We start from the raw sequence: 22,046 nt of genomic DNA, 5'->3' as shown, positions 1-22,046 counted from the left end.
AAAAAAATGATCTCACTAGAGACATATGTACAGGAATATTATAGGATTTTATTACAGGTGAATTGGCCATAAAATAATAAACTGTCATTTTTAACCCTCAGTTACTTTTTTTTACTGTTGATAGACTTAAGTACAAAACATCTTTAAAAAGTATGGTTCTTGAATGATGGCATATACACCAGGTTAGTAACAACTAACCTTCTAAAAAGTATGTCTGTGGAAAAGCTTCCAAATGAACGCAATTTCAGTATCACTTTTAACATATTCAAGTTATATCTATTCTGGCACTAGTAACAGCATTCTTTGATGGTAGCTCACTATAAGATATTGTATTGGAAATACGTAAATTAAGCAACTGCTTCTTATGATATGCATCATTTTCCTGGTTGGTGTGTTCATCCAGAGATTTCCTTATACAATTCTTTAGTTCACCAATTCCTTCTCCAGTAACTGCAGAGATGGGGATGATGTGTTGGAACTCCACAGTCCTCTCTGGAATCACGTTTTTTTCAAATAAATGCAAAAAATCTGAAACAAAGAACACAAAACTAGGCTGATTTTCACTGTCTCTGAAAGTAAGTCAAAACTATGCTAGAGGTTTGATTTGTGAACCAGTGAACCGAAAACTAAGCATTTTACATTTCTTTTTTCCTTCTCTTTCTAATAAGGTCTCAGAACCTTTGGTTTTTACTAGTGACAATGGTAAGGTTCTTGGCACATGACAGGTACTTAATAAATATTTGTTGCATGAATATATTTTAAACAAAATTAAGTGTAAGTAAAAGATGAATCACAGAAGATGATTTACTTACAGAAGCAATAAATTTTGTTTTGGGGCGGTTCAATAAAGTAAGACAACATAGATTTTCTGAAAGAACTTTCCTATAACATAACATCATTTGTGATTTGGGATATTCTAGCTTGCTTCAGCACACAGGTGGCCTTTAGTTGTCCTAATGGCTTATCATCACTGGTGCTATGAGCCATACTAAAATTGAAAAGAGTTCAAGGAGTTCAATCCATCATTTTAGATGAATCCAATCTATCACCCCACAGGGGCTGACAGCCATTATATAACTTTTCGTTCTTCCCTGCCACCAAGGCAACAGAAGTAGGGATGCCATACTGATGGGATGGATCAACACTGACATGAACTGGAAAGGCTGCCTAAAAGAGGTTAGCCAAACCAACACAGAGCTTGGATTCTGAGATTCATTTACCCCCAAGGAAGTCTGAGAGGCTAACTCAGGAATTATCACTGAGGGGACTACATTGTTTTATGATGGTCCAAAATAGCCACAAACTCCTGAATTACCCTTCCTTGTGGTACCTCCTCTGAAAGTTCCCTTTTCTGCAAGACCAGCCAGCAAATAGATCTAATGACCTCATAAAGCAAATGACATTAAGGAATAAAGGTTTATTTATAAATATTCCAGAGAATATTTACATCCCAAAGTAACTTATTAACTCAAGGACAGCCCAATATGTAAATTATACGGGGTGTGGGGTAGATTTTGAGAGGGGAGAGAGGATCTTCTGGTGCTGCCTGATAGTCCTAGTACATTATAATTTAGTTTCCCCAATTTTTATCCCAAGGATAAAAAGAGAGATTAGGCCTATTTAAAAACATGTTAACTACTTACCTTCCACCCTACTTTCCTCATTTGTGCAAAAGGTCCTCTACTAGACTCAGAAAAATGAAAGTGTCATCACTGTACGATAGAGAGTGTTCTGCAAAGGTCAATACTCAAAACTATGGAGAATCCCTTTAAATTTCTTTACACATAATGGTCCATTTAGGAACAAATTTCAAACAAATCCTTTTGGAGTAACAGCATCTATTATTCTGTACCACACATACATAGTGACTCAAGTTCTTTTTAGAAGATTAGTACTCTTCGGAGATCTACGGACCTGGCACTGCAAAGATACATACCTCTTTTTTTTTTTTGCGGTACGCGGGCCTCTCACTGTTGTGGCCTCTCCCGTTGCGGAGCACAGGCTCAGGCTGTGCAGGCTCAGCGGCCATGGCTCACGGGCCCAGCTGCTCCGCGGCATGTGGGATCTTCCCAGACCGGGGCACGAACCTGTGTCCCCTGCATCAGCAGGCGGACTCTCAACCACTGCGCCACCAAGGAAGCCCCATACCTCTTTTTAGAACTACTAGCTCTGTTTTAAAATTCATGATGTACTAGGGGAATGAAGTTCTAGAACTGGTGAAATATGTTAACAGACTTCACAGGTAGATGCTGACTTTATTCTCTTCTGATCCAAATTCCATTAACTCTTTAAGAGCCCACTTTAAGTTTTACTTCTTGATGGTGCCTGACATTTTCAGCTCAAATTAATCTTTCTTTCCTTCTGTCTCCTCTAACTTATTGTTCATATCACACATTCTGAAATGGGATATTATTTTTTACAGTGTTATTTAGAAGTTTCATATGGTATGTGTTCTTTCTTCAAACATACTTTTTTTTTAAGAGTAGCAACTTTCAGTTTTCTTTTCCACTGATTATAGTACCTAGCACTCTCTGCAAATAGCAGGTATTCATTAAATTGGCACTAAATGAATGAATGGGTTTACCTTTAGGATTCTGGAGTTGGTTCGTCAGTACATGGAATTTATCTTGGGCATCAGGCAAGTCCATTTTATTAACTGCCAGGAGCGCAGGTTTTGTCTGAAGTTCCTCTCTGTACAACTCCAACTCCTTTAAGCCAAAGAGAAAAACCAAATAATTTTATTAAAATATCTATATAAATGACCTATTTGGTAATGTCTTTCTTTACTTTATAGGCCTGGGTAATCTAGGGCCCATTCTCACCTCTGAAATGCAGTAAGTCCCAATAACCACAAAACTAATTAACAAAGGAAATGCAGAAAATGCTTACTAGTTAAGTCATATGTTAATACATTTTAGCTCATATGACATCCTAGAGACAGTTGTGATTTTGTGCCTAGAGCCAAATACAGATATCTGGACGTCTAGTAAGCACATAAATAAAATTCAGAACTAGATAGTGACAGCTTAATGCTATACCTGTATTATTCTTGGAAAAAGTTAAGTATGCTTAGAAGTAAATCTTTGTGACTATGGATTACGGCAGTGGTTTCGTATATCTGATGAAAAGCATGAGCAAAAGAAAAAATAAACAAAGGGGACTTCATTAAAATTTAAAATTCTGTACTTCAAAAGACAACCTAAAGAAAGTGAAAAGACAACTGAAAGAATAGGAGAAAATATTTGCAAATCATATATCTGATAAGGGATTTGTATCTAAATTATAAAGATCTCCTACAACTCAACAATTAAAAGACCACCCATTTTAAAAATGGGCAAAGAATGTGAATAGATATTTCTCCAAAGACATACAAATGCCTAATGAGCACATAAAAAGATGCTCAACATCATTAGTCACATTTCTCAACATCATTTCTCATTAAAGAAATGCAGGGCTTCCCTGGTGGCGCACTGGTTGAGAGTACGCCTGCCGATGCAGGGGATGCGGGTTCGTGCTCCGGACCGGGAGGATCCCACATGCCGCGAGCGGCTGGGCCTGTGAGCTGTGGCTGCTGAGCCTGCGCGTCCGGAGCCTGTGCTCCACAATGGGAGAGGCCACAACAGTGAGAGGCCCGTGTACCGGAAAAAAAAAAAGAAAAAAAAAAAAAAGAAATGCAAATCACAACCACAACCACAATGAAATATCACTTCATCCCTACTAGGAAGGCTAAAAGAAAAAGACAATAATGAGTGTTGACATTAATGTGGAAAAATTGGAACCTTCATACATTGCTAGTAAGATTGTAAAATGGTATAATGCTGCAGTCACTCTGGAAAACAGTTTGGCAGTTCCCCAAAATGTTAAACATAGAATAACCATATTATCCAGCAACTCCACTCCTAGGTATACACCCAAGAGAAATGAAAACATATCCACACAAAAACCTGTACACAAATGTTCACAGCAGTGTTATCAATAACAGGCAAAAAGTAGCAAATGAAATAGGATATAAAAGTCCTGAAGATAAACAACATCATGTTGTGTTAGAGAGAAATCATTGGCTGGATATAGAATGTATGGGGTGTGGCCAGGGGTGGGGAGAGGGAGGAGAACAATAGAGATACAGTGCTTGGTAAGAACCCAACCTTGCCAGACCTCGTAAACCATGTTCATGTTAGACTTTAACCTAACAGCAATGGGAGACCATCAAAGTGTTTTAAGCAGGGAACAAACATTTGCTTGGTTCTTTAACAAAGATCACTCTAGCTGTGATATAAAACATGGCCTGGAGAGAACTAAGACTGGAAGCAGGGAGACAAGCTGGAGGGACTTAGAACATTCTAGTAAGAGGGGTTGATGATTATAACAGTGTGGGTGAAGACAAGTACTTGCATTTCAGAGAAATTTAGGATATAAAACTGTCAGGGCTTGACACAGGTGGTAAGAAAGATAGAATCACTACCACCGAGGTTTCTGGCTTACATATTCAGTAAAGTTCTGGGGGAGGCTGGAGAATTAAAAGAAAAAAAAAAAAAAAAAGGAGTTCAGTTCTATACATATTACATTTGAGAAGTTAATGGGACATCCAATCAAAGATGTTCAATAGGCAGCTGATCTAAAACATAGCAAAATATCTGAGTATCAGAGAACCTAAAAAGTAGACTGAGAAATAGTCTAAGAAGTAGGAATAAAAGTTAAGCAAGATACAGTCTGAGAAGTATGTAACAGGGATTTGGAATCAAGGAAGGTTTTAATGATTACAACAGTTTGAGGAACAGGTGAACATCGCAAAACTGGAGACAGCAAGTTTAGATAATTTTTTAATTAACATCAAAGCTTTAAAAAGTAGAGGCAGGGCTTCCCCGGTGGCGCAGTGGTTGAGAGTCTGCCTGCTGATGCAGGGGACACGGGTTCGTGCCCCGGTCCAGGAAGATCCCACATGCCGCGGAGCGGCTGTGCCCGTGAGCCATGGCCGCTGAGCCTGCGCGTCCGGAGCCTGTGCTCCGCAACGGGAGAGGCCACAACAGTGAGAGGCCCGCGTACGGCAAAAAAAAAAAAAAAAAAAGGTAGAGGCAGACTATATATTTATTCGAATTATCATACGTTATTCCATACAGTCCTATGTGCCTACGTATTAGACCAGATATAAAACAGAAAACCTACTTTTGAAAGCAGTAGTATGGTTTCAAAGGCAGTTCTGTACTGAGTTTGGGAAGAAAGCTGAAATCCAGAAACATCAACCTAAAAAAAAAAAAAAGGGAAAAAGACTGCTTTTAACATAAGAACAACAGCTATACAATTCTGTTTTGAAATGTTTTACTCGCTCAAGCTAAAAGTAATTTCTCAATCTATACTCTACTGGTAATTTAGTAATTCGAAATGAGAGAAACTGACGTTTTAAGATAATTATAATTATTCTGATAAACCACAATCATTAATGAGAAACTAGTACAGATTCAACAATTTATACCAATACAGACAATCTCATATATAACTGAACACCAGAAATGAAGTAGGAAATTGATCCTATATAATTTAGTAGTATATTGAAAATCTTAATGAATTAAGCCTGACAAGTATGGCCAAACCTTAATCTGACATAGTAAACAATGCCACTTCCATCCCCATATTATAAATAAAGATTACTAACTGTATCTGACCCCTATCTAAATAGATTTAGTGGAATAATATATGCTGCTACTTTATCTTTAAATGTTATTATAAAAAATTTCTAGGAAAACTAAATTCACTGGTTCTCACATTCATTTAAACATTACATTGATATGCATGTGACTTACAACAAAAAGTAGTTGTTTAGTTCTTTCTATATGCTTGAGGAATTTGTGGCCCATTCCTTTGTTCATGTGTGCTCCTTCTATTAAACCAGGAAGATCAGCTACTGATATCTAACACAAAATTAAATGGTATGATAATAAAAAAAAATGAAAACCACAAATACAATTACATCCAACAATTTTCATGATATTTCAATTATAAACAGTTCTTAATTTGTGATTACCACTGCATCTCTATAAAGTCAGGATACCTTTATAACAAAATAAATGTATTAAGAATCAAAGTCCTTTGTTATCAGAAATTAGTCCCATTTTTTACTTTAACAATCTAGGAATTTTATGGCTTAGTTTAACAATTACTAATCACTTAAATTCTCTTTAGAATTCCATATATTGTTCAGTATGAACTTTTCAAAGAATTTCAATTTTCTAAATTCTTAAAAATATATAAGGATATTAATTCAGCAGAAATTGACTTAGTATAGCTTTGTAGTTTTAAGTTTTATTCTATATGTAAATGGTTATTTGGTACCATTGTTTCTTTATTGTTCATATTCTACCAGAACTATTAACCACTCTTAAAAAGTAAGGGAAATAGTGTTACTATACTCCTTTTGGAGGTTATAAGAGTTACTAACCATTATTCTACACTTGTGGTTTTCAAACCTCACTGCACATCATAATTATCTAAGAAACTTTTCTAAACTACAGGTGCTCAAGCCCTATCCCCAAGGCGTTTGGTTTCAAATCACGGGGGCCCAGGCTTCATTTATCATTGTTACTCTTAAGCTACCCAGATGATTCTGATGTACAGTAAGGGATGAGAAACAATGCTCTACACACACTGCCTGTGTGGTTAAAAATTTCAGTTTTAAAGAAAGTTGGAGCTATGTGACAAAGCAATGTACATGTAGGTCTCATGTCCTGAAATTCTCTTCAGAGGTTTTCTACTGATTTCCCTTTAAAATTACCAATAATGTTGTCTTTTCCTCTAAATAGTGTTCTCTAAATTCATATTATCCTGTACTTATAATTATTATTTAACATTCTATATAATTGTCGGTTTTAAAAAAATTTTACTGTTATACCACTATTGTAAATATACATCTTCTATGTCTTTTGAATTATGTCAATGGATTATATGAAAGTATACTGATACATCATCACTTTAAGCCCATACTTTACATTAGGGTTCACCCTTGGTTTTACACATTCCATGGGTTTTGACAAATGTATGACATGTATCTAGTATCATACAGAATAGTTTCGCTGCCCTAAAAATCCTGTGTGCTGCTTGTTCAACCTTTCTTTCCTCCTAATCCTTGGCAACCATTGACCTTTCTGCTATTTCCATAGTATTGCCTTTTTCCAGAATGACATATAGTTGAAATCATACAGTATGTAGCCTTTACAGATTGGCTTCTTTCACTTAGTAATACACATTGGAGGTTCCTTTGTGTCCTTTCATGGCTTGATGGCTCATTTCTTTTTAGTGTGAATGACATTCCATTATTGAGATGTACATAGTTTATTTATCCATTCACCTACTGAAGAACATCTTGGTTGTTTCCAAGTTTTGGCAATTATGAACAAAGCTGCTGCAAACATCCGTGTGCGGGCTTTTGAGTGGACATAAGTTTTCAGTTTATTTGGGTAAATACCAAGGGATGCACCTGCTGATCACATATTAAACATTTTAAAAATTTTGTTACTTTCCTTTTTAATTTGTTTTTATTCTAATTATTCAAAAGTTCTTCCGTAGCAGGGAAAAATAAATTTTAAATAGCTAGTTAAGACGAGGATCCCATTCAATTAAAAAAAATTTTTTTTTAAACAGTAAGTTGGAGTAAAATTACATCCATGAACTTTAGAAAATGTTTTTAGGAAATGAAAATCAATAATCAAATATGGCAGTAAAATATGGACTTGCAATGAGGACAAACTGATTAAGGCAATTAAGATACAATAAATGTTGTAACGACAAACTACACCCAAACTTTAGATGAACAAGAAATTATATTCTAATACAATATTTTTACTCTGATAGTGGTCAGCAGAATTGATTTGATCATGGCTTCACCTATCAAAAACAAAATCCTGCTACTTTTTCCCCCTAACACCACAGAAACTCCCAAATATTATAAAATCTAAGCACTAAGGCAAGTACTTTCATTACTAACCAAGTGTCTTATTTTAAAAATACCCACCTGTTTGAAATCATTATACATAATTTTTCCGAGTTCAGGCTTTAATGTTGTAACTAAAAGAAAAACAATAATAAATTGAGGCTAGAATAAAGGTTTATACTCTCAAAATTGTCTTAGCGTCATGTATAAAATAAATAATATTTCGTTTCTGTGAACAACCTAATTCAGATTATGTTCTCATTTGTTGAAATTAAAGGTATAATTATCTTTGCTATTTATCATATACTTGGAAAAGGACAAAATATAGATTTTCATAATCTTCGAAAGCACAGGTGTAATTTAATTAGTGGGCCTCAAAGTGCCTGTCTCAAACTTTAAAGAGCATGGTAAAGGTGCTGAGGGTGGGGGCACAATTTAGGTTTCTATCACTTGGGCTGTGGGTGAAATCTCTCTATGGTCCTTTCTCATTTAGTTATCCTCACGCTTCATCAATCCTGCCCTAGCCTCCTTCCTAGGCTTTTTGCTTTTCTTCTTCTTTCCTTCTCAAGAATCCCCTGTATTGTAACAATAAATATTGGCCATGTGATTTATAGCAGCTAGTACAAAATTAACTCTACTTTATCAATTTTAGAATGGTTTAATTTTATTTTCCATGTTAATGTCAATCTGTGCCATTTTGTTTAATGATGGCAAAGATCCTATCACATTCATTCACTACTCTTGGTCTAAGCTTCCATTATATCTCATCCAGCTACTGCAATAGCCAGTTGTGTTTTCCCTTGTTAAAAAGCTATCAACTGCTCTTAAGCCACAGAGATCAAATACAGCCTATATGGCCTATGTCACAGGTCTCCACGTGCATCTCTAGCCTCATCTTGATTCCCTCTTCCCCTTACTACATGTTCTCTAGACAAACAAATCTACTCCCTGCCACCACAGGGTCTTTGTGTACATGCTATTTCCTTTGACTGAAAGACTCTCACCTCCATTGTCTGTCACCAATTAACTCATATTTATTGCTCATATCTCAGCCCCACCATCACACTTCCCCAAAGAAATCTAAAGCAGTCACCTACACTCTTTCATAGAACCATATTATATTCTCTTATATTCATTAGTGAGATATGCGCCTTCCCCCACTTGTCTATAAGTTCAATAAAAATCAAAACAAAAGAAGTATTCACTTCTGCTTACCAGCCTTTGTAACTCCAGAATTTATTGTTATTGATAGTTCCTAGAAATAAATACTTGCTAAATGAATGAAGGAATTGATCTCTGCCTTCGTAGCATTTATCACAGTGTTTGATAAAGGGTAGGTGCTCATAAAATTGTTAACTAAACTGAATAATGATTATACAACAGACAAATAAATGCAACAAAGTGTCTAATAAGCAGTACTAGGAACTTTGCTGAGAGCTTTAAAGGTTTCAAAGATTAATGGGAAATACATGTACTCTGTCTGCCAAGAGTTTTCAAACTAAGGCTACCCCAGTTATCATTTTTTTCATACTCGAAGATTAGTCTTTAAAAATTTGCCTCTACACATTAAAAAAACAAAGCACATTATACTTACATGCATAATCTGCAATTGCAGGTTTTGCATGAGAAATCTTACTTAGCAAAGAGGATTTTCCAGCATTTGGGAATCTGAAACAAGAAAATAAATTTATACATTACAACAAATATCAGCATTATAAATACTTGCTTATCTCTGAATTCCTAACATTTCAAGAAGCAGACTTCTTGAATATTGCTGGGATTAAAAGTAGAGTATAAATTTAAAATAATCTTGAAAAACTTGAGGAACAAAATATACTTATAGAAAAGGTAAAGATAAATTTATGGTGAACACTAAAGATGTTTCAGTATTGACAGTAAATCAAATAATGTTAAAAACAACAGCTTGTAAATCATAGAAAAACATAAAGAAACTAATAAAAATACCTGCAATTCACTATCTCTAGCCAAATACTGACAAAATATTTCTTATATTGTTTTTTGTATTTTTTAAAAAAAACATTTTATATGGACATTTCACTAGCAAAGTAATGAATCCTATTTAGCCATCACCTAGCTTAAACAAATATTAATACATTCTTAATAATTTTTCTAAAGTTGGTTTCTTTAAACAGAGACCCAAATAAGGTCTGCATATTACAGTTGGTTGATGTGCCTTTTAAATTTCTTTTGGTACAGGCTCCCTCTCCAGGTTTTTCCCCTTTGCAATTTTATTTTTAAAGAAACTGGGCCATTTGTCCTGTAGTTTCTTTGCCATAGTCTGGATTTTTCTGCTGATGCCCATGATGTCAGTTAACATGCTCCTATAAATTGGTAGATATGAAGCTTTGATCAGATTCAGCTTTGATTCCTTTTTTTGCTGAAAGACTATTCACAGTTGGTCGGCCTCCTTTCAAACTGAATTATATAAGGTGAATGCATTTCAAGGGTGTAGCGTAATTTACTTAACTAATTTCTTATTGTTAGGCATTTAGGTGGTCTCAAATTTTTTACTGTTATAAATAACTCTGCAAAAAATACGCATACAGCTAGAAAGACATACACCAATGTTAAGTCACCTTAACATCAAATGGTGCGATAAACATTCAACTCTTTTATTCTTTCTGCAAATGAGCACTAATTATTTGTCAAGCTTTTTTTTTTTTTTTTTTTTTCCCGTATGCGGGCCTCTCACTGTTGTGGCCTCTCCCATTGCGTGCTCCGGACGCGTAGGCTCAGCGGCCATGGCTCACGGGCCCAGCCGCTCCACGGCATGTGGGATCTTCCCAGACCAGGGCACGAACCCATGTCCCCTGCGTTGGCAGGCGGACTCTCAACCACTGCGCCACCAGGGAAGCCCTGTCAAGCTTTTTTAAAAAAACTTTAAACGCTGAAGTGAACCTTTACATATACCTTTAATTTCTTTCTTGAGGTAAATTTCTAGATAAGGAAATACTAGATTAAACTACATGGCTGTTTTAAAGGCCTTGATTTTATTGCTAAATACCCCTCAAGAAAGGCCCACAATGGATGAAAGAAAGTACTAGGAATGGGGGCCACTTAAGAGATGATTTCCTAAATTTCATTCAGATATTTTCATTAAATTTATTCAACCAATGGGAATGTAAATTGGTGCAGCCACTATGGAAAACAGTATGGAGGTTTCTCAAAAAATTAAAAATAGAACTACCATATGATCCAGCAATTACACTTCTGGATGTTTATCCAAAAAGAATAAAACCCAAAAACACTAACTCAAAAAGATATATGCACCTCATGTTTACTGCAGCATTATTTACAATAACCAAGATGTGAAATCAGTCTAAGTGTCCATCAATGGATGAATGCATACAGAAAATGTATGTATGTGTGTGTGTTTGTGTGTGTGTTTGTGTGTGTGTGTGTCAGCGGGGGGGGAGGGGGTTACAAAATGGGCAAAGGTGGTGAAAAGGTAAAAAAAAAATCCAGTTGTGGGGAATTTCCTGGCAGGCCAGTGGTTAGGAGTTTGCACTTCCACTGCTGAGGGCTTAGGTTCGATCCCTGTTTGGGGAACTAAGATCCCGCAAGCCACATTGTGTGGCCCAAAAAAAAAAATCTAGTTGTAAAAACAATATCATGAGGATATAATGTACAGCATGGTGATAATAGTTAATAATACAATATTGTAGGTCTTCCCTGGTGGTGCAGTGGTTGAGAGTCCGCCTGCCAATGCAGGTGACACAGGTTCATGCCCCGGTCCGGGAAGATCCCACATGCCGCGGAGCGGCTGGGCCTGTGAGTCATGGCCACTGAGCCTGCGTGTCCAGAGCCTGTGCTCCGCAATGGGAGAGGCCACAACAGTGAGAGGCCCGCGTACCGAAAAAAAAATTAAAAAATAATATAATATTGTATATTTTAAAGTTGCTAAGAGAGTAAATCTTAAAAGTTCTCATCACAAGAAAAAAAATTTGTAACTATACATGGTGTCAGATGTTAACTAGATTTATGGTGGTGATCATTCTGCAACATATACAAATGTCAAATCATTACAGTGTACACCTGAAACTTATATAATGTTATATGTCAATTATATCTCAATTTAAAAAAATTATCCAACAAATATTTATTGAGCACTGCCTTGGGCCAGGCAATATACTAGGCAGGAGAAATATAGCAATCAATAAGACAGACGTGATCCCTGTCTTCACAGTTTTCATTCAAATCAAGATCTTTCAAAACTCTGCCACATTTTCATTTGGAATAATGGTGTAATATTTTACAAATATTAATTTGGAATTCTATAAAAATGTATATGCTCTTAATGGAGATCTTTAAACAATTTTTCTCATTAAAATATTTCTATAATAAATTTAGAATAAAACTATGTGAGATTTCTTAATGACTTGTTTCCCCTAGAAATACAGTATTTTCTTATATCCTGTTACACTTAGGCTCTTGTAACTTTTTGAAAAGTAAATTGCAATCATTTTTGCCATGATTATCATTAGTTGGACTTGCTTATTTCTTTCTAATATCCTCATATTTTCATAACAATGATTAAACACAGAAAAATGCAAGCAACTATTTCCAAAGATATCAAAATACAAGAAAAAGGAAGCTACCAGGTGAAGAACAGATACCTGAGACTTTTATTGACAAGTACCTAATGAAAATTTTAGAGGCTGAAATCCAACCTATGCAAAGACCAGATTTGAAAACAGCAGTACAAGTGTATTAGTTATATGATACCTTTCTTCTAATGTTCAGTTCATTCCTGAAACCAGCTAAAAGGACATCTGCTTATGCTGGTATTCACATTAGCAACTTTTTAAGAATAGTTACCTAATTTAAAAGCACCAGCATACATGTTAAACATTGTGCTCTAGAATCATGATGCTTGCTATTGACTAATATCAAGTCCACTTCTGAAAAGCTTAGTGTATCACTATATGTGGTCTCCAATAAGTTGGCAATAATGATGATAATAGCAGCTACCATTCATTCATCGAGCATTCATAAATCCAAGGCATGTATTATGCTGCAAATGCAATATCTTACTCAGCAATAACATTTTAAGGTGAGAACTACTGCCGTCCACTATTAAAGATGAGAAAAAAAAAAAAGGCTTTAGAGAGACTGTATCCAAAACCATCCAGCCAGCCTCCAGAGGATTTGAGATTCTAACCCAAACAGTCTCACTTGAGTCTGCCATCGCCATCCCACTTTTATTCACTACTCAGCCTTGCTATGTTCTTCTTAGGCTGTAAAGGTGTCTCTATGGAACCTGAAACATATTTTCCTACAAAATGAGAAAGTGAATGGCTGGATTCTCAGTCTTATCCACAAAACCCTATTAAGTCCATAATGTTCCTAAAAATATATAGTATTACAGAACCTATGACTCATAACCCTCAAAACTATGTTTCATTGAAAATATTAAATGCGAATGGCAAGCTTAAATGCCAGGATCACATCTTTCTCTGTTACAATTTCAGCAGGAATGAGGCCTCTGTGAACTCTAAGCCACTGCTGGTAAGGCCTAAACAGGCATGGAAAGAGGTGAGGGATTCAGAGTGAAGAGTGTGGTAAAGAAGCAGTGAGATGCGGGAAGAGGAAGATGAAAGAGCTTAGAAAGAAGCTATGGAAAAGCAAGGCATGGAACTGGCAGCTGGAGTAGAGCGGCAGTTTCCCCTCCCTTTTCCTGAGGCCTTCCATCTGACTATTGTTTAATGCTATAGTGGGACTTGGGAGAGGAAGGGAGAGGAGACAGGCAAAGCTGAAGTTTTCCCTTCCTTTATCTACTTTCTATCTTGCTATTTATCTCCCTCCATTTATGTGCCAGCACTGCAAACCCTACAGCTAAGTAGCATTGTTTGATGAAAGAATGGAGGCTGGTGGAAGAGGACAACATTGGAAGGTCTGCAGCACTGAGAATGGACAGCTCCTAAACAGAGAGTGAAGGATAGGGAAACGGTCATAGCAAGATCCAGCTTAGTGCTCAATAGTGTGTAAAGTTGATGGTTGAGATCATCTGTACCGGCCTTTAGCCATCTGATTAATGATACTTCAACACCTCTATTAAGACTTGTAAGAATATCTTGGTCATTTTTCCCCTACTTTTTATTTCCTTCCATACACTTTTTAATATGTGGCTTGTCTGGATTTCTGATTTTATTCTTTAATACTTGGTAACATTCTTTTGTATTTGATTGACTTTTCTGTGTTTATTTATTTTCTAACATTTCCACTGCCCTATTCAGTTGCTATGATCTTTGACAAATGAATAGTGACTATGAAACTCTATGTTGGCAATATTAGCAGCATATTCTTTTTTTTTTTAAGCAGCATATTCTTAAAGTACACAACGATACACAAATTCCATGAACTAGAAATAATGCTGGCCCCAAATTACCATTTATATTTACTTCCTATTCATGAACTATCTCTCTGAAAGTATAAAAATAAAAATATGAATGATACTTACCCCACCAAGCCTATATCAGCTATAAGTTTTAGATCAAGGTGAATTACTCGTTTCTGGCCTTTCAATGGTAAGAAATTGGTAAGTAATTTACCACCAAGACCTCCTTCAGCTACCAAAATTCTGTCTTTCTCTTTATTGAGTTCTCCTTAAAAAGAGAGATAAAGATACTTAAATCAAAGATTAGTAAGTGGAGCTAATCACTAATGACATTTTTCTTTCAGAAACAGATGCCAGGAAATTCCAGTTTACAAATCTAAAGGGCTAAACGATAGCATCAAATTTCTATTAAAAATCTCACCCCAAGAAAACACTTTTGCAAGTGGTTGAAAAAATGCTAGTTATTTGTTTTAAAACTGAGTAAATACTCTTACATCTTTAAAATAATTTAAATCTAGCAGCTAACTCTGAACTGTTATATAATGTTTTTAAAAGCTGTTTTATAAACTAGCAGCTAAAATACTTAATGTTTAAAAAAAATCCTGAAACTTAAGAGGTGCTATTCCCCACAGATCTCAATTTTAGAAAACGTGCACATTTTTCACAACCTTAGAATCTACAATACACTTACCTATAATTTTACCATTTTCATCAGTTATTGAAATACCCAAAGGTACAGGAATTTCACAGTCTTTTCCTTTGGAGCCTTTCAGTGCACTAACTCTATAAAAAAATAAAGCTAAATTAACATAAAGAAAATCTGCTAGATTAAATGGTTGATGTTTCAAGCAAATACAATGGTATACAAAGAAGACTAGCAACCAATTCTTATAATGCAGATGTTAAATGGCCAAATAATGGAGAAAAAATAAAATTATCCCTATTTATTTATTTGCATTTTAGACTACTGTATCTCAATAAAAATAATATTAAGTAATGATTTAAGTTACTAAGCTAACTACCAAAAGTCATTTTAACTCATAATGAACTAAAATATTGTACGTTTGAAAGGAAGAGATCATTGCAACATGAATAAACTATAAAAAAAATGGAAAACCCAGTGAATAACAAGGCTTTTTAAAAAATGATCTGAAATGAGAGTACTTTAATTATAGGAGGCTCATATGGCGATTCTTAAACTGCTCAAGAGAGGATAAAGTGGTACAAGCTTCTAACTAGTAATTCCACTTCTGGGAATTTATCCTAAAAAATAAAAAAAAAAATTGAACAACCATGTAAACTATTATATACACAAAGATGTGTACTGCATTGTGACAATAACAGTAAAAAAAAAAAAACAATAATTACCTAAATAGATGAATGACAAAATAATTTATGTTATTTCCAATACTATAAGACTATGCAGCCATGCTTAACAATTCTCTGGAATGGAAAAAAAAGTTACAAGAGAAGGTTGCAAAATTTTGTGCTCTTGTTTTTGTATCCCCCAATTTTACAGACACATTTAATTACATTTGGGTAGAGACACACAGAAGTCTTAGAAAAGTCATGAAAAGGTTAATAGTGGTTATTTCCGGGTAGAACAAGTCTCGGAAGGGGAATAAGATTTTGCCAGATAATCAAGGCAGGAAAGTGTTGGCAAAGAGAAAGAAAAACAAACCAAACACACACACACACACACACACACACACACACACACACACACACCCCGGATTAGGAGGGAACAAGGTATTTCGTGAAATAATAATTATTTCTAGCGTAAGCATAGCAGAAGTGGGGTGGAAGACACTGTGGTCCAGATCACAAAGAGCCTCATATGCTATGTTAGAGAGTTTGAATATTATCTTAGATTGATGGGGAACATTGAAGGATTTTAAATATGCAAGTGACATTAATAAATTGGTGTTACAGAAAAAGCACTGTAGACATAATTGGAAAAAGAATGGATTGGAGGTGATGACTGAGACTGGAGAAGGAGACCAATTTGGAGAATACTGCAGTATTTCAGAAACGATGAAGGTCTGGCTTGTACCTATCTTTCTAGTCTCATCTTCCTCTACATTCTGTGTTTTCTGCATTCCAGCCACATTGAGCTTCTTTTAGTGTTTTATACTGGTATTTGTCTTCTATCACTGGGCCTTTGTTCATGTTGTTATCTTTCCTGTAATGCTTTTTCCTTCCCTTCATCCAGTTGGCTCCTATTGATCCTTTAGATTTAAGCCTCTACATTCTAAAAATTCCAACACACAATCGCAGTAACTGTTCTATTTAAATCTTTCTTAACATTTAAACATTATACACCATCTTTAGCATACCACTTATCTAAACACAGAATAAGGTTGGAATCACAGCAACCTTAATTTTCAAAAGAAATTATAAAATGATGAAAAATTTTACTTTAGGATATAAACTGCAGTTATTTTCTACCTGTAACATCAAAATAATAAAACAACATTCTGATCTTAAAGCTTTGATTACTGAATTCTAATATAGGGCTCTCAAAATTTGCCCTGTAAAGACTATTCAAAACAAAAATGCTCAAAAGAAATTTCAGGGGTTTCTCCAAGGATTCCTTTACCAGCAGAGGATGCTGCTGGATATTTGGGGCAGGATAATTTGTTGTTGGGGGCATTCCTCACCCTGCGTTACAGGGTGTTTAGCCTATATCCAGGCTCTATCCTTTGCTTACACTCATCCCCCAAGCAAGTGACACATTACATCCTCTACGACTGTGACAAATAAATATACCCAAACACTTCCTTGGGAAGGGGAAAGAAAAAAGGAACAGAAAGCCTAACTTTTATACCAACACCTCCTAAGGAACAACAGAATGACAGAGGCCTGAGGAACCACAGACTGCATTTTGATGGAAGCTTTAAGAATTTTTTTTCTTTGTTTTCTTTACAATGAAAGAAAAATTCTTCTCATATTTTGAGGCCAACATAATATGTTACACAGAAAATAGCAAACATTAACAAAAAACAAAGGGAAGATTTTGCTGTCACAGAGAGAAAATCAAAACAGAGTCAAAAGGAAAACATTCAAGAGATGTAGCAGCAAACAGGCTCTAAATTTTAAGTACTGCCTACAAGATGCTGGCAGAACTATGGGTGGTAGTGGGGTGGAGTAGCCAGTTAAGATTCTAGAAAGTTTCCTAAAGACTGTCAAAGATAATTTTAGAAGAAAACAGTGGGGATTCAGATCATTTTCTGGTTCTACAAAGGAAGTATACAAGAATATAAACAGACACTGGGAGAAGAAAAGGATAAAAAGTTTAAAAACGTCAAAACATTCCATAGTACCTATCTTTTATATTTACTAGAGACAAAAATAGTAGATTTTTGCTCAGTTACAAATCCAGGATATTATTTACTTCAAATTACCAATTAAATTTTTATCTCAACTTTTTTTTCTTCTTCCGGGGGGAATTAATTTCATACAAAACCATTCAGTTACATACTTACCGACTGTTTGCTCCTTCTCCAGCCACAAACCGTTTCTGAGGATATTTATTTTTAAGTTGTTTTAAAGTCATTTTGTTATGGGCTACAACCCAGACGTCACCACCTTTTCCACCTTCTCCACCTAAGCGAGGGTAGCCCATTCCACCACTTCCTCCCCTGGTGAAGAGTCTCAGGTTATCAATGAAGTCTCCATACTTAAAAAGAGAAAGAGGACATTTGTATACCACATGTGCTTACCAATTTTGAATTCCTTTCTAGTTCTTTGTTGCCACTAAAACTCCTTAAAAAAAAAATGGCTTTCCGTATGCCACATTTATTGTCTTTTCTTAGTTTACCTCCTGTCTGACCTCACTTTCCCATTAGATTAACTCTCTTAAGACCCTGTTTTTCACTATCAATTGTTGTCCTTCCAATCCTGAAGGTCTCTGACACTGGCCCACTTTTCAATCTAGACTTTCTCCCCTGGGTGATCTCAGTTTGTACCAGTAACTATCACCTAGGTGAGATATTCTCTATCCCAGTTAGTTGGACATCTCCACCAGATGTGAGCTTAATAGTCTAAAGCAACTGAGAACAAGATCAGTATTTAACTTATATTTGAAACCCCTCAAATATATAACTTGTTCTTAGGTATTGAAAGGATAATAGTCACCTAAATACATGTTATATAACAAAACCAAACTTTTCCCTAGGTAAATTCTGTTCCTCCAATGTTCTCACAAATAATGAAATGATAGTTTATCTACTCACTGAGACCACATATGGGGATCTTAGACTATACCTGCTTCTCTTCCCGAAGCCCTACTATCTTTCTTTTTTTGGCACAACTAACTACCCTAGTATCTTGATCATTACATTAGCTCCTAACTGGTCTTTCAATGTCTAGTCATTCCTTCCTCAACACATTCTCTGTCTCACTGCCTTAGCGATTTTTCTGACAATGGATCTGATCTCTCAACATGTTTCTCCCTTACTCAAAAACCATTCATGGTTTTTTGCTGTTTATGAAATAAAGTCTAAAATTCTCAGTGCTATATTCAAAGCTCTTAACGTACCCTTCACATTTCATTTCCATTCATTCAACCCCTCCTATATCCTCTTCCTCTCTTTGCTCTATGCTACACAATATACTGTCACTTCTCCATGGCATTCTGCTCATGCTTTTTCATCTACTTACAATGTCATTTGTTCTTTTCTATCATAAACCCACCTGAATGTCATTTTTTCCTATGTTTTTCTTAATTCCTTTAACCAACACTTACCATTGATTTTCCTGGGCTCTCAGTAATTGGATTATATCTCTATTATTAGATCTCTAGAAATCATACACTGTATTTAGGGTTTATTTCTGTTTCCCTCACTAAATCAAGAACTTCTTGCAGGTAAGATCCTATGTCTTAACCCCCTGGGCTATCAAAATTCCTCACAAAGTAATTTCTTAAATTCATAATCTTCACATCTTTAATCATTTAGGATAGTTTTAAGTATCGAAAACATCTGGGAACTTTTTTCAAAAATGCATACACTCCACTGACCATTCTGATACTCTGGAGGAGGGGATGAGAATAGGGTAAGGCAGCACATTTATCAAAAGCTCCTTTGCTGAGTCTGATAAATCTGTCTAGACTTGAGATTGCAGTGGATAGTTACATAGCAAAGATTCAAAGCACAGCTTTTCATTTGAGTATGCAAATATAATCACGAAACAGAGTATTGTAAGGGTGGAAGGAATATACAAAACATGAACTTAAGGGCTAGCCAGAGTATTTTTCTCTGGAGGCTGACGAACTTATGCTTTGGCTGGGTAGAGCTAGATCAGAAATGCATCACAGGTAAGTGAAGAGGTAGATTCCCCTTGCAAACAACATTGACTGGACGTGACTGTTATGGCAGTAAGGTACACAGCTAGCATTTAAAAACGTATCCAGCAAAAACTGCAGTAGTTCATTTTTTTAGCTTACAGATTAGTTATCCTATATGCCCAAGTACTATCCTTCACAAGTCTCTCTTCTTCTGACCACCTATTTTCTGGAAAATAGAGGGTTGAATAAAGTAAAACTTTATTAACCATGGTATTACTAACCATGCCTTTCCTCCGACAAAAAGAAACCTCCTGTTTTTGAAGTTCCTTTCAATATGTGACACATTTTTTACTGCTCTAGATTTATCAGGTTCATAGATTTAGAACTCAAAACTTAAAAGTAATATCTCAATCTCGTCCTTAGTAATAAGGTAATGACCAAACCTGATGACGGCAGGTTTCAAAAAACATTGCTAGTAAGGATCTTAAAGAGGTTTTTAAATTTGAAAAGCAACTGTAAATTTTTTACAGAAACGAGTCTAAAACCCGCACTGCACAAAAGCTGACCTAGTTTCTTGCAAGAAGGCAAGTCAGTTACCTATTTTCGTTTACTGATGAAGTTGTCTTTAGAAAGCTCTTAATAACAATGCACTCAATGAAAAAATACGTAAAAACAAGTTATGGATATTATTACTTAAAAGGAGGAAAATACACTATTTGAGCCAAAAGAAAAAGTCAAACCTACACTTCACATACACCGTATTGCATGTATAAACAACAGGCAGTTACCCCAGCTCTTCATCCCACGTGCGCACAATTCCCCTGAAAAATCTCAAACCCTGTTCCAAACAACCGTCCTAACCATGCCCGGTAGACTAGACACGCCCTTCTCACCCCTTACAGGCCAAGCCCGACTCCCTGAGGGGCGAAAAAGAGAGGACTATGGTAGAAAAGAAGCAGGAAAGAGGCCCCCAGGAAGAAAACAGTGGGGAGGGAGGGAGGCGAAGGAGAACCAGAGCCCTCAAGTGGGGCTAGAGGCACCAGGTGTCGGACATCAGGCTGAGGGGCACCAATCACGGACCTTTCTGAGCAACACTCGACTGCAGCACACCATGCCCGCGACGGTCGAGAATTCACTCCCGCGGAAGCTGTTCGCACCGAAGTGCGGCGCGCTCTTCTAACGTCACCACCACCCGCCGCTGCTATTTTGTATCCGCACGCTGCCGCAGGTTGGCCTCAGCGGCCGTAAGGCGCGCGCGCTCACGGAAACGTGCGCATGCGTTTTGCTGTGCCCCACGGGGAGGGGCACGGTGGTGTCTGTTAAGAAGCAAGCGGAGTGAAACGCTGAGGAAATGTTGAGCGGCAATGTGACAGGGGACAGTCAGGTGCGGAGTAGGTACCTCAGGAATATTTTGAATAGGATGGCACTGGAGACTCTACTGCCTTGGAGGAGTTTTTATGCTAATTAAGGAAACCACAAGATACCTCAATCTTTACTCTCGGCGAAGCAGAGTGGAAAAACAAAACAAAACACCTCCCACGGACAATAAAAGCAAACGCGTAAAAGACTCAGGAACTCAACTGGGGAAAAAGCTGTTAATTCATTGACCAGCTGAGTAATATCCAGCAAAATCTTCCAAGAGACAATGAATTTAAAATTTGGGACCCAAAGGTCAGGATCTGAGATCTGTAAGAATTTCACTGTGTTCTCTGGGGAGGGAATCTTGCAACTGTTTGTCAGATAGTAGCTTCTAGGGGTCCGGTAGATACTATGGGTCATTACTCAACTCTCATTTGCAGCGCGCCTTTGTGAGAATTAGATTCCCTTTTCTCGAGCTGGGCAGCACCAGCAGAGTGACTGGGTCTCCGTCCGCCCCACCCACCCCGTCTCCCCCTGCCCGCGCGCAGTGGACAGAGGTACACAGCCCTGCTAGGCGGCCCTGCACTACGCTGCCAGCCTAATAATCTTTCTGAACTCAAAACTGAGAATCCTTCTCCTATTTCTACCCCTCACTTATGACAGTGATTGTTAGGAAATACACGGTGTAAGAACTATTCCTTTCAGTCTTGATTCCCTTCCTGCTACTGAACCTCCCTCTACCCCACCCCCATCAATAAAACTATAATTGTCACTTAACCTGTAATGATTAATTAATCAGGAAATTAGGATGGGAATTCCCTGGCGGTCCAGTGGTGAGGGCTCGGCGCTTTCTCTGCCGAGGGACCGGGTCCAACCCCTGGTCAGGGAACTAAGATCCCACAAGCCACGCGGCAGGGGAAAGAAAGAAAGAAAGGGAGAGAGGGAGCGGGAGGGAGAGGGAGAGGGAGGAAGGAAGGAAGGAAGAAATTAGGTTGTTACTAAGTAGGTGTTTAGTTTAATCTTAATAACATTTGCTGCCATTTAGATTATTATCTTTACTAGGTCTTACAATCTCAGAATTATGCTGAGCCCAATCTGTTTATTTTCTAAGGTTTATTTTT

General features: G+C 36.7%; 1 protein-coding gene across 1 annotated transcript; it reads right to left on the bottom strand.

The window, feature by feature from the left end:
- Window positions 1–28: 28 nt before the first annotated feature.
- On the bottom strand, window positions 29–20,752 carry GTPBP10 (GTP binding protein 10). The gene is made up of 10 exons (XM_022585283.2): window positions 20,647–20,752; window positions 17,765–17,958; window positions 14,971–15,062; window positions 14,403–14,547; window positions 9,516–9,589; window positions 8,003–8,055; window positions 5,799–5,906; window positions 5,164–5,241; window positions 2,585–2,708; window positions 29–528 (listed from the first exon to the last, which is right to left on the bottom strand). The coding sequence occupies exons 1-10, from the start codon at window positions 20,677–20,679 to the stop codon at window positions 266–268; spliced, it is 1,164 nt and encodes a 387-aa protein (XP_022440991.1). The 5' UTR covers window positions 20,680–20,752; the 3' UTR covers window positions 29–265.
- Between the last annotated feature and the right edge of the window lie 1,294 nt (window positions 20,753–22,046).

Source organism: Delphinapterus leucas, chromosome 9 (genome assembly GCF_059928025.1).
Source record: "Delphinapterus leucas isolate spDelLeu-1000000601 "Yukka" chromosome 9, BTC_Dleu_Yukka2, whole genome shotgun sequence".
Taxonomy (NCBI): Eukaryota; Metazoa; Chordata; class Mammalia; order Artiodactyla; family Monodontidae; genus Delphinapterus; species Delphinapterus leucas.
This window is presented reverse-complemented; position numbering and strand designations above follow the sequence as displayed.